General features: G+C 41.4%; 1 protein-coding gene across 1 annotated transcript; it reads right to left on the reverse strand.

Moving 5' to 3' along the window:
• Window positions 1-745: 745 nt before the first annotated feature.
• LOC147904662 (uncharacterized) lies at window positions 746-2,853 on the reverse strand. Its single transcript, XM_087397115.1, has one exon. It carries the CDS (start codon window positions 2,565-2,567, stop codon window positions 762-764), a length of 1,806 nt encoding a protein of 601 aa, XP_087253241.1. The 5' UTR covers window positions 2,568-2,853; the 3' UTR covers window positions 746-761.
• Between the last annotated feature and the right edge of the window lie 14,874 nt (window positions 2,854-17,727).

The raw sequence follows: 17,727 nt of genomic DNA on the forward strand, positions 1-17,727 counted from the left end.
ATAGAATCTGGTAATCTCTGTAGGGCAGAAACAACGACCAAGACCTCACTGCTCTTACTTCGCGAAGAGCCAACATCTCCACAAAAGCCAATTGTGATCGACGAGATGACCACCATGAGGAAATTCAGTCGAATTGTCGAAGAGCAATCGAAGAAGACTAAGCACGAAGACGGAGCAATAGTTTCGACCGCCACGCAGAGAAGGAGAGCCAACAAATCTGAGGGAGGAGCCGAAGACAGAGCAACAGTTTCGACCGCCATGAAGAGAAGAAGAGCCAACGAATGCGAGGGAGGAGACGAAGACAGAGCAGCAGTTTCGACCGCCACAGAGAGAAGAAGAGCCAACGAATGCGATAGAGGAGGAAGAAATAGAGGCGGAGCAGAAGCCATAGTTCCACATAACAAAATGACCTACCCTAATGAAAACCCTATTGCTACCTCTACTTGCCGATCCTAACCATCAAAGCCTAACTAGGCACCACCTAAATTTTGCCCACGATCCACGATGTATTAAAATCTCCACTATCGTAAGGATTATCCTAACATCATAGCGAAGCTTTAATGCCAATAAAATCCCCTTGAAGTCCTACATAGGTAGAGAAAAAGAGAAATGGATGCTTAGGTTTTTGCCTTTGGATCCCCTTCAAGTTCTAAAAAGATAGAGAAAAAGAGAAATGGAAAAAACGAGGGAGGAGGTGGACAGCTAGTAGTAGATGATGAGTGAGTGTGTGTGTGTGTGTGAGAGAGAGAGAGGGGGGAAAGTCAAGGGGGAAAGCAGGCACGGATGAAGGATGCGACTAGGGCGATGAGGAGGAAGGGGATGAAGGAGGTGGCTTTTCTCAAGCGAAACAAGAGAGGAGCTTCGAACTTAGCATTTCTTGCTGTAAACTTGTTCTTCCAAGCTTCTGGTATCACACTCCGCACTCTCCTTCGATCTTCGTCCTCATGTACTTTCATCAACAACTCCTCCAAGTAGCTCATCTCCTCCTCCAAAATATGCTCGCCTTCCTCAGGCTCTGCTTCTTCCAAATATCTCTTCACCTCCTCCGCACTTGGCTCTCTTGGCCTCACTCTCCCCAACGCATACCCTGCCACTGCCTTCGTCCTCTTCAAACAATCCTTCTCTGCTCTGAATATCAATCTCAGATTTTCCACCAACCTCCTCCCCAGCTCCTCCCTCTTCATCCTGCAATTACAACACATCTCATCCGCCATAGTTTCTCTGTCCATCCTGACGTTGCCCTCGTCCTGTTCCATCTCAGCTTGCTGCTCCGTGTAATCTCTCCTATTAGTCCTATCCTCCCCGGCTGCTATCAAGCCCCTCTCTAGCATTGGTATCAGTGCCTTCACGTACACCAATGCCCTGTTGTACTTCTTAGCCCTCACCACCTCATCCACCTTCTTCATCAGCTTCTCCACCAGTTTCTCCCTCCTTGCCCCGCTCCCCACTTCCATCACCCCCTTCGGATCGTTCTTTGCCAGCTGCTCGAAGCTCGACGTCGCTGCCCTCCCCGTCTCTTCGTTGTCCACCGCTTCCGCCAGCTTTGACAATAGCCTCGTCTGCAGAAGCAGCGTCCTTCTCTTCTTATCTGACTTTGCCCAAAGACCCACTATGTTTGCTGCTGCCTCCCGCTCGTAGCTGTCGCTTGAATCGAGAGCTATGCGAGCTGCCTCGAACCCTTTATTGTGCGCGTATAAATATTCAATAAGATCTTGGTAAAGCCCGTATACCACCGGCGCTCGCTGGTTCCGCCGGTACTCGTCGCTTTGTATCTTGAAAGCAAAGGCTAAGAAGTCGAAATCGTTTGCATACAACAGTCCCTTTGCCATGCCTCTCCAAACCACTTCATCGTAGTATCTGTGGAGACTGTGGCTAGGAATCAACCAGAATACAATCGTTTTGGAGTGTATAACACCATAGGCAGCAATTACAGCATTTACAAGGACTACAATGTAGAATATGCGGAGAGATTGCCTAAGCCCATCGAAATTACGATGGTGTTCTCCCCCGTGTAAATTCTGCAAACGTCGCCAAGCAACGAGGAGGCTGACTGCGATGATCATCAGCTGAAATACTTGGTCTACCATTCTGGCGATTGCCACCATTGTCTGCCTGTCGGAATCATGATATATCATAAACTTAGGATCCGTGCTGCGATACACCAATTTACGAGTGACAAAATTGCCGAAGAAGACGGCTGCGGCAAGACGGAATGCTTCCAAGACGAGTAAGATAGATACAGTATAGAAATCTCGGTCTTTCATGTCAGTAACAAATCCACCCAAGATCACAGATGACGCCCAGGCGAGCGCGCTCCACCCCAAAAACCAGTTCAGGCTGTGGATACAGGTTGCCAACACAGCCAACCGTTTCGCTTTCTGTAATTGGTCCGTATATGCCTGGATAACTCCATGCTTCTTCTGTTTGAGTTGCGGTTCGCGTTGAGGCACAACAGGAAGTAGCATGCTAAAAAGCTGCCTAACAGAGCGATTGTCAGGCGGCTCTTGTGTTTGAGTCTCTGTCCCGAACGCAGAGGTTGTGGGAGCTTCAACGGAGGATGAAGCCATGAAAAGTACTCTCTCTCTCTCTCTCTCTCTCTCTCTCTCTCTCTCTCTCTCCTTATGCGTTAGCTCTATTCCAGTGTAAAACTCTCTCTACACACATTCTCTCTCTCTCTCTCTCTCTCTCTCTCTCTCACCCGCGCTACATCAGAGCAGATCTCGTCCGTGAGACGGATGAATGCAAAGCAAGCAACTAAACTTCGTCCGTCTGAGAGAGTACCTAGATGTGTGTGAAAGTGAAGTGCGTCGGCCTCGAAGGCACTGAGGGGAGGGCAAGAAGACATCCGATCGAATCAACTCAAACTCTGAGTAGAGAACATAGCTCGAGAACAAGGAACTAAGATGCAGCTGCATTGCAGCACAATGGCACGCGGTCGGGTTGTCCGTATGGCAACACGGTTTGACTTGACTGGTAAGCTCTAACACCGTACTTGAGATAAAATTTTTCCTGTCTTTTTTTTTTTAATAAAATTTTTCCTGTCTTTCACTTTACTATGAACACATGACGGGACATTACATTCCAGGAGGAGAAGCTTCTACCCCTTTGATTGGATTGGGCTCTCAACTTTCACTTTTTGGTTTGTCATATAAATTTAAAGTGGGGATGGGACAATAACTAAAAGACACCGACGGGATGTACAAAGGGGGGCGTGGTGGAAAAGAGGGTCGAGTTGATTTGGGAAGAGAGAGAGAGAGAGAGAGAGAGAGAGAGAGAGAAGGAAAGAGGGACCACTTCATTTGGGGAAGGGGCGACGAAAGGGAGAGAGAGACACACACACACACACACATAAATATCACTCATAATAGAAAGGAGTAAGGGTATTGGACGGCAAAACGTGGCCTAAAATAACTGGAGGGACAATTTTGAAAAAAAAGGGTAAGGCGAGCATTGCTTGTAGGGCAGTGCTAACAAATTCCACCAATTATTTTGAATTTGACTTGGACATGAAATTCCACCAATTATTTTGAATTTGACTTGCCCTTTTACCCTCCCCTTGTCTACACATTAAGGCAATGTGTATGTATAAATTTATACGACATGAAGCTTAAAACTTTCTCTCACTAAACTTTAAAATAAAGTACCCTTAAGTTAAAAAATAGATGGTAGCTTGTACTCATGGCCTTTTTTTAATTTAGCCACACTTTATTAATTCACATAAACTTTCAAGTTTGAAAATTTCAACCTTTCCTTGGTCAGGTAGGCTCAAATTAGCAAATAACATCTGATACTTTGTGTAAAGCCAAATTTTTCCAGGCAAAGAACTTAAGAATTTTGATCAGCTCTTGTAAAGTCTACTCATAGAGAGCACTAGCATTGTTGACTTTCTTGAAGACCATCCTCTTGCGCAATTTATAGATGTTCGTAATGATCACCACCATTGTTAATTGGCATACTACATATGTAACATCATTCAATTGCCGCTATCACCCAAAAGAGAATTTCTCCATTAAGGCTGAATGAAAACTGAGAGACGATGAAACCACTTGCTTATCCTCCACTAGAACCAACTAGTTACTCGTGGCTTACCACACACTCCCAAAAGAGATGCATGTGGGATTCCTTTCTTAGCTTGCATAATTTAAGGCATGATAGAGAGACTTTAGGATTCCATTTTGTGAGCTTGTCTCTAACCGACAATTTGCAAACAATCACTCTCCAAAGCATTAAGTTAAGCCTAAAGGATGGGGTCGCCTTCCACACCCTTTCTTCCCTATGCTTTCACATCAATAAACTATCCATAGGGGCCTACTTTATCCATTGGCTATGTATCTCTACTATGGCCCATAAAGAGGTTGGGGATCTTGGGTCTTTCACATAACATTTATGCAAAGGCTTACTTGACTGAAGAACAAAGCATCTGAAATCATCAGAGGGTCTTAGCATTGTGCTCGATGGCCAATCCGCTCTAATACTATCCAATAAGGGCCTCATTACGAACCCTTTCCTAGTATTAAGGAGAGATGGTCTCAATGGGGATCCAAAGACCTATACCTGGGTCACAAATGCCTCTGAAAGTATAATGCCTCTGTTCATGAGCTTCATGATCATCCTAGAATGAGTTTGAGTGAATGTGGGGCCTTCCTTGAGTGCCCAGTTAGTTAACCATAGACATCTATTAAAGGAGCCATCATCACTCAACGGATCTGAGACCATCACATGGAGATCACATGTGACATCATGAATCTTTCTCTTCCAGCCCTAACTCAATCTCTTAAGAGTTCGGATTGCATAATTCTAAGTGGCGTATCAGATAGAATCAAATCCTACCAAGGTCCATCTATTCAAAGCGGTTGGATCCGAGCTTCAAAAGCCATTTAGAGTAGAGACATTCACACTTCTCTTTCATCCTCTCTAACCAAGACTACCAGTTGTCTTGGGCATGGTTATCAAATCCCATGAGTATGCATGCCAGTAGTCCTTCCAAAGATAATCTCTTACAAGGCTACTCGTCATCTTTAGAGTGTTTTTCGAGAAGGGAAAAAATAATAAGACATACATAGCAAAAGAAGACACGATATGCTTGGCAACAACTAGTCTACCAGCAGCGAAGAAAATTTTTTTATCCATCCATTTGACAAACTTATCTTTAAACTTGCCATAGCACTATTCAAATCTACATTTAAGAGAAACTCCCAACCCAATTGGATAGCCCAAATAGCTAATTATCTGACCTTCCATAATCTATGTGAATCTAAAGCTACTTACCCATTTTGGAGCATCATCCCAACCTAACCATAGCACCATGGTCTTTGTTTTTCATTGATCTTTGAGGTTAAGACTATAACAAAGTCTTCAAATAGTTTCAATAAATTCTTGACATTGGCTTCAATACCAAGAAGAAGCTGGTATTGTCATCCAACAAAAATTGTGAACAAAAAGAAGGCCCAAAGGGTAAGGCACCCTTTGATTAGGCCCATATTCTGATAATAGTCAAGTTGACAGAGGAGCAGTTTAGTAGCTATGGCAAAGAGTAGCAAAGCCAGCAAACATCCTTGTCAAATTAACCTCTGTAGTTTGAAGCTGTTTAATGAATCTTTAGCATAGGCATTTGAAAAAAGTATCCTGCAAAATGCTTGACCAAATCCTAACTTCTCCATTGTGCTAAGTATAAAGTCCTAGCTTACTCTATTATAAGCTTTCTCTAAGTCAAGATTGAGCATTAGGAACTTATCATTCAGTGTGATTGATCGTCAATAGCACATTCAACATAGCATCACGAATATTCCTTGCATTAACAAATTTGTATTGCCTTAGATGGATGATTCTGCCAAAAATAAACTTGATCTTGTTGGCCATTGCTTTAGCTAGTACATTGTAGACAAATTCAACATGGACAAAGGTCTCCAAAGGCTAGGGAGTAGCTTATTTGGCAACTTTTATATAAATTTAATAATACCTGTGTTCAGATCTCTAGGCATCCTTCCTTCATGACAACATGAATTAATGAGGTCTGTCATACCCACTCCAAAAGTATCTAAGACGTTTTGGAAATTTTCTATAGGAACCCCATCAAGGCTCAACTCTTTCTCCCTCGGCATATTCATCACCATAAATTTCACTTCAGCTTCTACAACATTATTTCTTCATGGGGTCTTACTTTTGTTTTCATGTTAGCAAGGAAATCCTCAATATGTTCCTTATACAGAGCCAGTTTCATGCCTGAAACACTAGCCAAGTGATCAGTAAAGACTTTAGCTATTTTGCTATCTCTGACAACTCAATTATCACTATCGCCAAGGATTATTGATATCGATTCTTTTAGCTTCTTTTCATGAACACAACAAAAAAGAAAGATGATAGTTTATCACCCTCTTCCAACCATCTAAGCCCATATAAGACTCTGTAGTTGCAAGTTTATTATGTTCCACCAATCTGAAAAATAGCTCTATAGATTGTTCTTCGCGTGTCTATGCAACAATATTGTTCATTAATTTAAAGAATGCACATGTTTACGGTTTTGTGCTTCTTATGCTATCGAGTGATGGCCAATTGTAATGTTGTTTTATTTATTTCATTTGGTAAAAGAGAAAATGAGGTACTTGACATAGCTAAAACAATACAAGGGGTGGATAAAAATTGCAAATCCCACATTTTGCATGTATACACTCCCATGAATTCACTCACACAATGGGAGCTCACCACCTGCCCATGGTGGATAGACTCTATACTTGGACACATGCTCATGATAGAGATATAATTATGTGGAATTTTCCTCCAAGAACAAGGTGATTGACATCGACACTAATAAACCAAAGCATGAAATATCCACATGATAAACAAAGGCATCATGTGGAAGAGCACATAAAACATGATTTTGTTATGGCAGTTATGTAGTTTAGTTAGTTTTTTATGATTTCAAATGTTTATTTTTACTTCTTGCTAAAAATATTTTACTACAAAGATTGCTTTGGATAGTACTACACTGAAGTAAATTGAGGACATCAAATAAGATCCAAATATCTTTGATGGTGGCATATACATTTTGATGCTATGTTTCAAATGTCATGCATAGAATCCTCATCAGAGCTATCACTCTGAACCACAACTGCTTTTGGTCTCTTGGGTTGAGAGGAGGTAGATGGCTGTGAACTCTAGAGGGGATCTCGTGGGATGAGGCGATGGGCCCTTTCTTCGCATCCTCTTTAGTAGTGGCATTGTTTTTGAACTTGTATCCATTTTGATATGGTGTACCATTGATCATTAGATTATTTGGTATGCAGGTAGGATAGTTGTGTGTGTGTAGTATGAAAGATGTTAATTTAGCACATGCTTTGAGAGTGTGGAATGAAAGTGTGCAACACAATTATTCCTCATGCATCACTTCTGAGCCCTAAGTTGAAATCGGTTGATGCTACCAATATGTGCAAAGACATACATATGCGAGTGAGTGCTCATGATACAATCTAATACTAACTAAGAAAGACTTAGGGTTCCCAAATCTTGAGGGCTTGCATGTTGATGTAGTAGCGCTTCAGTCGACTCTTGTTTCTGGTTGTGTTGGAGTTGGACTCCATCTAATGTTTCTAGTAGCATACCTCCAATGGGATTCATTTTTTCTACTCTATAAGGTCCTTGACATAGATATTTGAGTTCGCCCTTGTGTACTTTGGCATTGTATAGCAAAACCAGCTCACCTTACTTGATGTCTTTGGCTTTAAGGTTTCTATCAAACCACGCCTTCCTTCTGCCTTTTTCTATTTTCATGGCATGGTAGGCGACTAATCTGGTCTCTATATGCTTCTCTAATTGATAGACTCTTTCTTTTAGCGATGCATGATCTCCCATATATTCTTGTACTGCTATGCGTAGGCTTGGTATTACAAATTCTAGTGGGACCACAGCTTCAAGGCCATACACCAATTGAAAAGGTGTATTTCTTGTACTGACCTTGAGTGTGGTTCGGTATGCCTATAAGGTTGTATTTAGTTTAATTTCCCAATTAGAACACTTTGATTCTACTACCTTGGTGAGAACAATGCATAATATTTTGTTGGTGGATTCGGCATGTCCATTCCCTTAGGGATAGTAGGGTGTGCTTTTTCTATGGATGACCATAAATCCAAACAAGAGTTCTTGGATAATCTCATTGACAAAATGCGTGCCTCTATCTGACACAATTTCAATGGGGTATTTGAATCGGGTGATCACATTCTTGTATAAGAACCTTGCTCTACTTCTAGTGTCTGCCATTCTGACTGGTTTAGCTTCAGCCCATTTTGTAAAGTTATTAATGGCCACAATGATGTAGCATGCATGTGTTCCCTTTGCTGCTGGATGGATGGGACCCTCATAATCAATCCTCCATCTTTCAAATGCTTTATGTGCAATCATTGTTGTTAGGGGATTGAAGTCCTTGTGTTGTGGTTTAGTAGTCCGTTGGCATACATCATAACTTTTGACATATTCATAGGCATGTTCCCAAAGTGTTGGCCATCAGTAGCCTGCGAGAAGGACTTTTCTTGCTGTTTCTTCCCCAGCAACGGCACCAAATGTTGGCTCTTTCCCCAACTACCACCAGAAGAGCAAGGTATTCTCAGTATGTAGGTTTCTCAAGCTTTTTGTCACCTACATATATATTGGTGTTGTCAATTGTAGTATAAGTGTAGCTTAGGCTCGGGTCGTATTCTGGCGGATGAGAGACGTAAGCTTACGTGTGGTAAGGAAACATGGTGCATGCATGTGTGAAAGGAACATGCATCATCATGGTTGGGTTAATGAAGGATTTCGCCTCCATTGGTGGTTGAAAGGTTAAGAAAGAGTTTAAGGGTTAGAGGGAGGTTTAGGGTTTCGAAGGGGTTCAGGGTTCAAAAGAGCTTTCAGGGTTCAAAAGGAGTTTTGTGGGAGTTAAAGGTCATTGTGCCTTTACCCCGGTTATGTATAATACTCAAACACTTATATAAATGAATGAAAAAGAAGATTAGGGTGTTCTGCACCCACCAAAACTTGTGTGGCTCTCTGTTTCTCTCTCTCCCTCTTCCGTTCTTACTTTCGTTGAAAGTACTCTCAACTAGGATCTAGTTGAGCATGCATGAATGCTTGGAAGCTCAGCAGCTCTGTGGGAAGCTTTATGGATGACTTTACTTGCATCCGAGTGTGCAGAGACCTTGGAGGAACCTTTGGAAAAGTCACTTTGGTTTTGCGAAGTGGTTTTGAGAGCCTGTTAAGTGTTTTCAAAGAAAAAATCATTTTTTAAGCTTTTCCCTGTTCCGTTCGATGACAGAGACTCTGTATTGACTTGTAGAGGCAACTATTGCTTGCTTTTGGTGTCCACTTCACTTTAGGAGCTTGGAAACACCTTCATTCTTGAATCTGGGATCATTTCATTGGATTTCTGACTCACTGTGTCAGTTTCTACGTTTTTCTACCCGAGTATTGGAACTCAAGTTTAGAGCAACCATTTGCAGATCTATCAATTCCAGTGGACTCAGAAGGTCCTAAAACTTCTATGTTGTTCATCATTCGCACTCCAATGGAGTTTACAAACACTTCTGTTTCCAAAAACGTTTTTCAGTCCGTGTGTTGGACCCAGTGATTGAGACCATTGTTTCCAAACCGTCTGTCCCACTGTATTTCGGATGCCGCAAAACCTCTACCTGTCAGTTCTTGCACGATTCGGTGGAGTATTTTCAAAGTTATGGATCTCTGTGTATTGGATTTCGTCTCTCTGTTATGCATTTTTCATTCTAACGTTTTGAAACCTTAGATTTATGCCACATGGCAGTTGATAAGTGTTCACTCCCATTTCTCACTCATCGGTTGGGATTTTGGAGTTCTGGTAGAAGAGAGATATTTGCAGATTTTCTTGCTGATTTCGATTATGCAATGGTGCCCATGTTTTGAGGCATCTCAGGTTCTATTTTTAGTAGCGGTCATTGCTGTGGGACCATGATTTCTTGAGCATACTTTATGCAGATCACTCTGGTGGTGTGCATTGGCTTGCAGTGGATGATTTATAGGCCATTTGGATGCATTGAGATCCTTATTGGATGCGCTGATAGGCCCAGATTGCCTTGTGGGATGCTATTTTTTATGGACGCTTTGCACATGGATGCTGTTTTATGCTGAGGGACAGCTTTGACACATTGTAGGTGATGCACTGATAGTGTTATGCTCTCTTGGATGAGATATTGGTAATGCACATGCCCATGGACGGTGTTTATGCTTGAGCCATTTGGCACTTACTGGCATTTTGGATTGCCATTATAGTTGGCATTTTCTTTTGGGCTAGATTTGCTCATATGGATGCATAGTACATGCACATGAGTCAGCTGTATCTTTTGATGCTTTGAGCTTTGAGTTTTGGTGATATTTTACTCTATTGTGGCATACACATTTAGGTGCACCTAGTATTTGGTGTGATTCTCTCTTGCAGGCACTAGCGTTTGGGATTTTGCTTTATTTGCATCATGGCATCCTCTTCCATGTCTGGAAAGGAGTTTTTCAACATTAAAAATTTTGATGGGACAAACTTTTCTTTGTGGAAAGAACAGATAAGGGATGTGCTTATTCAAAAGAAGCAGATTAAACCCTTGGAAGGGATTGAAGCTAAGCCTACAAATATGTCTGAGGATGATTGGAATGAGTTGGATGCATTAGCAAAGTCTACTATTAGACTTCATCTTGCAAAGTCAGTTTATTTCACAGTAGTAAATGAGTAGACTACGGAAGATTTGTGGAAGAAACTGTGTGCCACTTATGAGAAGGAAACTGCCTCTAATAAAGTTTACCTCATGAAGAGGTTGTTTGAGCTACAGATGAAGGAAGGGGTATCCATTTCTTCTCACTTGAATGAATTCAATATTATTTTCAACCAACTTCAGGCTTAGAAGATGAATTTTGATGCAAAGACTAAGGCAATATTTCTCTTATGTTCATTGCCATCCTCATGGGATACCTTCCGTACAACTGTCAGTAACTATGCACCTGGTGGAGTACTGAAATTTGATGATGTTGTGGGTAGCTTGTTGGCTTAGGAGATTAGACGAAAGTCTATGGACGGCAACAAGCGGGATGCAGCCTTAAAAGTGCAAAGGGGCAAATCACAATTAAAGGGGAAGTCCCAAGAAAGAGGGAAGTCTTGTAGCAAATCCAAGGCACAGAACATTGAGTGTTACCACTGTGGCAAGAAGGGCCATATGAAAAAGGATTACTACAAGCTGAAAAGAGAGCAAAAGGATAAGAAAAAGAATGCAAATTGGGGTGGAAATCAAAAGGAAGAGAGTCCAAGGGAGGACAAAGGAAAAGTGAAGATCGAGGAGATCAATGTAGTCACACATGATAGTGACAATGACATTCTCTTCATGTCTAGTTTATTTGCAGAGTTGCTTACCACTTCAGATGATGCATATTCCTAGGATTGGATTTTGGATTCTGGTGCTTCATTCCATGTTACTCCCCATAGGGAATGGTTCTCCACTTATGACAATGGAAAGACAGGTCATGTGCATCTTGGAAATGACTATGCATGTGACATAATGGGAGTCGGTGACAAAGTTTTCTTTTGCAAATGGGTCTGCATTTATTTTGAAAAATGTGAGACATGTGCCTAAGCTGACCAAGAGTCTCATTTCAATGGGTCAGCTAGATGATGATGGTTTTTAGACCAACTTTGGTTTTGGAAGTTGGAAAATTCAAAAGGGCTCTATGCTTTTGGCTAGGGGTGCCAAGTGTGGGACTTTGTATCCCTTACATGTGTTAGGGGTGTTTGATCATGTTGTTGCAATAACCGAGCAGCCAAGTACTTCTTTGTGGCATTGCAGGTTGGGGCACATGAGCCAGAATGGAATGAAACTCTTATGCCATTTGGGTTATGTACCACATTTGAGTTTCTCTGATTTTGAATTTTGTGAGCACTGTCTCTATGGGAAGCAGACTAAATTAGCCCATAAAATAAGGGGAAAGAAAGAGTTTGAAAAGCTTGATTTGGTGCATTCGGACGTATGTGGTCCCATGCCTACACGGTCATTAGGGGGGCTGAATACTATGTGACATTCATTGATGATGCAACTAGGAAAGTGTGGGCTTATGCTATAGCTCGGAAGAGTGATGTGTTCCAGGTATTTCAAAAATGGCTAGCCTTGGTTGAGAATCAGTCATGTAGAATGTTTAAATGCCTACGGACTGACAATGGTGGAGAGTATCTCTCTCATGACTTTCAGCATTTCTGTGATACACGTGGGATTAAGAGGGAGCTCACATCCCCTCGTACTCCAGAGCAAAATCCAGTTACAAAAAAAAGATGAACCGTACCATTCAAGAAAGGTTGCAATGCATGCTTTCTAATGCAAGTCTTTCTAGTGGTTTTTGGGCTAAGGCAATGAAGACTACAGTGCATGTGGTCAATAGATCACCTAGTAAGAGTTTGGATGGTGGTATTCCTGAAGAAGCATGGAGTGGCAAGAAGCCCTCTTACTCTCATTTGCATATATTTTGGTGTGAGGCATATGCACATGTGCCAAAAGAGCTTCGAAAGAAGCTAGATCCTAAGTCTAGGAAATACATCTTTCTAGGTTATGGTGAAAGTGGAGAGATGGGCTATCATCTCTGGGATCCAGAAGCAAAGAAGATCATATGTAGCCATGATGTAGTCTTCAATGAGAAGAAGATGCATAAGGCACCCATGAGGGATGTGGAAATGAGGAGAATCACTTTCCAGGATGTGAATCCACCTGCATATGTTGATAAACAGCAAGTTGTCCATGCACCAAATGTGCAAGAAATGGTACCACCAAGTACTCCCATAGGTATACAATCAAGGGTAGATGATGGATCATCTATTGGAGGAAATGATGAGCCAAATGTGGCTATAAGCTAAAATGCCCTTAAGAAGATCATCTAGAGTGTCTACACCGCCCGATAGGTTTGTTCCAGGGGTAGACTATATGATGCTTACTGATTGCGGGGAGCCTTCTTGCTACAGAGAGGCTATGATGCGCGAGGATCAACGCAAGTGGGAGTATCCTATGCAATCAGAGATGAGTTCACTTATGAAGAATAAGACTTGGGACTTGGTTTCTTTGCCACATGGAAAGAAAGCATTGCCATGTAAATGGTTCTACAAGATGAAGGTCACAGGTGATGATGTGCCTAGGTACAAGGCCCATTTAGTCACTAAAGGGTTCAAGCAAGAGAAGGGTGTGGACTTTGATGAGATATTCTCTCCAGCTATGAAGATGACCACACTTAGATACATGCTTGGACTAGTGGCAACAAAAGATATGGAGCTTATGCAAATGGATGTCAAGACAGCTTTCTTGCATGGGGATCTGCATGAGGAAATTTACATGGTGCAACCGAAAGGCTTTGAAGAAAAGGGAAAAGAGCATGTAGTTTGCAAGCTGAAGAAGAGTTTATATGGTCTTAAGCAAGTGCCTAGAAAATGGTATCATAAGTTTGATGCTTTCGTTTGCTCCCACGGTTTTAGAAGGAGTGAAATTGATCACTGTCTCTACACTAAAAGGGCTAAGGATAATAGCTTGATAATCTTGGCACTATATGTGGATGATTTATGCTATTGGCTAGCAAGAATACTTATGAGCTAGATGCATTAAAGGCCAAGTTGCATGAGGCCTTTGATATGAAGGATTTGGGACTTGCAGGTCATATTCTTGGTATGCGCATCACGCGTGATCAGAGTAGGAAACTCCTTTGGCATTCACAGAAGGAGTATGTTACAAAAGTATTGCAACGTTTCAATATGGAGGGGGGGAAGGCAGTGAGTACTCCATTGCCTCCATATGTGAAATTGAGTCATACAGATAGTCCCAAATCAGATGAGGAGAGGGACATGATGGCCAAGGTTCCTTATGCATCAGTGGTTGGGAGTCTTATGTATGCTATGATAGCTACTAGACCAGACATTGCATTTGCAGTGGGAGTTATTAGCCAATATATGGCTAATCCAGGAAAGAGGCATTGGGAGGTAGTTAAGTGCATCATGAGGTACATGAAGGGTACCAAGGAGATGTGCATCTGCTTTGGTAGAGGAGACATGCATGTACTTGGGTACACAGATTCAAACTATGCAAGAGGCATGTGGATAGTAGGAGATCCACTTCTGGTTATGTGTTCACCTTTGCAGGTGGTGCAGTGTCGTGGATGTCTCGCACACAAAAGTGTGTTGCTTTGTCTACCATAGAGGCTGAGTATGTTGTAGCCATAGAGGGTTGCAAGGAGGCTATATGGCTTGATTGGCTAGTGGGAGATTTGGGGATTCATACAAGTGTACCGACATTGCATAGTGATTCTATGAGTGCTATTCAGCTAGCACGGAATCCGGTCTTTCATGCAAAGACCAAACACATTGAGGTCAAGTACCATTTCATTAGGGAGTTACTTGAGGAGAAGCGCATAGATCTTGTCAAGGTTTATATAGATGATAACCCTGCAGATATGCTGACAAAGAGTCTACCTAGTCAACAGTTTGAGTATTGTCGTGTATTGATGGGCATTGGATAGTATGCTCCTTGGTTGTTCTCCCTTAAAGGCACATTGTCCTTTAAGTGGGAGGTTGTGGGAGTTAAAGGTCATTGTGCCTTTACTCCAGTTATGTACGATAATCAAACACATATATAAATGAATGAAAAAGAAGATAAGGGTGTTTTGCACCCACTAAAACTTGTGTGGCTCTCTGTTTCTCTCTCTCCCTCTTCCGTTCTTGCTTCCGTTGAAAGTACTCTCAAGTTTAAGGGTTAAAAGGAGGATCCAAGGTTCAAAGTAAAGTACATGGTGGAGAACTCATCTCCCTTGTAGATCATGGAGGTCAAGGGTTGAGGGACTAATCTAAGGGAGAAGGGTTTAGGAGGAGCATAGGAGTGGGAGAGGAAGAAGGTGTAAGAGCATGGGGGAGGAGAAGGGAGGAGGAGAAGGGAGGAGAGGGGAGGAGAAGGGAGGAGAAGGGAAGAGGAGAGGGAGGAGAAGGGAGGATAAGGGAGAAGGAGAGGGAGAAGAAGGGAGGAGGAGAGGAGAGGACGAGTTGCAAGGTTGTAGGAGAAGGGAGTAGGAGGCAAGGTTAGGACATGCTTTTGGATGTGGAGTGCAAGGAAGCATGGACACTTGGAGACAATTGCTTGGAATACCAAAGTAGAACTCCACACAATGCCCCAAAAAGTGTGGCTTCATTCCATTATGGGGTATTTATACAAGTTGGAGAGCTTCTCTCTCTGCATGTAGAAATTGTATGACATTCTCTCTCTACATGTAGAACTTGCATCTAGGATGCGCATATAGAAGTTGCATGTTGCATGTAGAAGTTGCATGTAGAACATGCATGTAGGAGTTGCATGTACAAACTGCATGTAGGAATTGTATATAAAACTTGCATGTAGGACTTGCATGTTGAAGAAACGTGTGGAGGATTCCTAAGAGAGATTATCCCTAGCCTTATTATGCAAGTACAAGCGAAGCTTTGCTGCTACTCTACACACACATTCTGTGCTACTTCAGTCCATGCTAGCACAGAGACAACAGCTGTAGCACTTGGAAGTGGCCACTGAGGACTACCAAAAGAAGGCAATGAAAGATATTATAATGTTCCGTACTAACCTTCTTCATCAGATAAGATGAACATTTAGTCATTAAAAAAGGTCCCATCCTTCTTGAACTCTAATAACATGTGACCTTCACACTAAAGTGTATTGATCTCAGAATGGATGACATGGAACACCCTAGTTAAGCAGGTTGTAGGTTCTCACTCTACATAAGTAGAGGGATACAAATCTGTGAAACAATATGAGGGATAAGAAATTTTTGTCAGTGTCTCCAACCAAATGTAAAAACAATTCAACTTGACTCCCCTTAAGCACACCATCAAGTACTTATGATTGGGCCTATGATGTGGAAGGGCTTCATCTGAATGCACGTATATATCAGTATACATGAAAATATGCTAAAATATAAATACGATTGACTATCTTATTGCTAGGAGTGACTTCAAAATCCATGATTCTCCCCTTACCAAATTTGGACAAGTCCCCTACAAGGCTTCCATTTCAATTATAACACCAACAAATAGTTGGTTGCATTTGATGCAAGCATTACAAAAATTTTGGACTAAAAAAGGGGGCCTTTGGAGAATCACTAAAATATTAAAGACTTGGATAAGGGAATATGGGATCCATGAAGGAGATTATGCCATGTGGACTTCTTCATAACAGAGACTCCCCAAATCTAAGGGAAATTCCACTTTTTTTCAAAATACCCCAAAAAATGTCATAAGTGCTTCACAATAAAAAATTGCCTTTGGTAGGCCTGCCTTGACCATGTCAGGCCTCCTTGTTTTCCTCCCATCGCAAACTATCCCCTAGCTAGAACTATGCTCACGTTTTCCATTTGCTTCATCCATTTGGCCCAAAGTTTGACTTCCTAATGAACTCTCTCGTTATTCTCTCTCTTCCAAAACATTTCAAACATCCATTCCCGCCATTTTGTAGCAGTTGGTTTCAAACTATCTTCATTCAACTCTTGATTATTCATTCTCTCTCCTCTTTGCTCACGTTTTTCTTCCACTTGCAAAAATCTATCAACGAAACTTCTACCCAAGCTCTATTTGTCCCTCTTCTCTTCCATTTATTCTCTACTTATTGCATTCTCTCTTAGAAACCAAAGTTGTGACCTGGATGGAGAGACAAATGGGCGTTCTATCATTTTTTTCTCTTTCTCTACCATTTTGGAGTACAGAGAGTCAACTCTAGAAGAACAAATACATAATTTCGAGGTAACAAAGTGAATTCACTTTGAAAGTTTTGTCTGTAGTAAGTAGATATGCTTTTATCTCATAGTTTGTTTATATGTTTGTTACAAAAGGCAAGGAGGAGGGAGAGATTGAGGTAGATGATATTTAAAACAATAAGACTATTTTTTATGTTTGTTTCTTCACTAGTTTAGGTGGGATAGAGAGAGAGAGAGAGAGAGAGAGAGAAAGAGATTATAACACAAATTGCTATGTTTTTTTTGTTTGAGGGGATGAGTGAGGGAGATAGATAGAAATTGTATTTCAAACTACTATGTTTTAGAAGTATTTGAGAAGGAAGGAAGAAAAAGAGATCCTAAACTAATCAACAAGTTTTGGGAGGGAGATAGAGAGATATATATATGATCTTTGATGATGTTTTGTTTGTTTGTGTGAGGGGCTAGGGAGAAATAGCACAGGAAGAGAGCATATGTTAAACTAATTATTTCAAAATAATTTGTTGTTTGTTTGAGACAGAGAGAGAGAAGTATTCTATGTATTTTGAAATAATTTTTTGCTTGTTTGTGTGAGAGGCTTAGTTAGAGAGAGAGAGAGAGAGAGAGAGAGATGGACAGAGAAAGAGAGAAAGAAGATAAACATTTTGAGGGTATATGGAAGTAGAAAGAGGTTGAAAGAGCTAATTTTAATCATATGGTACAGGGGAAGAAACTATGGAAGTAGAAAATGATAGATATTAAAGTAGTTTATAGTCTGTTGTATTGAAGAATGTTAAGGATGAGCATGGGGAATGGATTCCTCAGCTCTATAGGAAATATTCTTGAATCACAATGCAACCCACTAATCATGGGTGCTATAAAGTGGGTTGGAAGGATGCAATGGACATCTCCAAACATTTGAAGGGAAGGATTTCTTGGCAATAACACGGTGACACAGGTATATATTCAGCATGTCTTTACCCATGCAACATATACATG

Source organism: Dipteris shenzhenensis, chromosome 2, assembly GCF_047967505.1.
Source record: "Dipteris shenzhenensis isolate YYH24624 ecotype China chromosome 2, Dip_SZ_1.0, whole genome shotgun sequence".
NCBI classification, from domain to species: Eukaryota; Viridiplantae; Streptophyta; class Polypodiopsida; order Gleicheniales; family Dipteridaceae; genus Dipteris; species Dipteris shenzhenensis.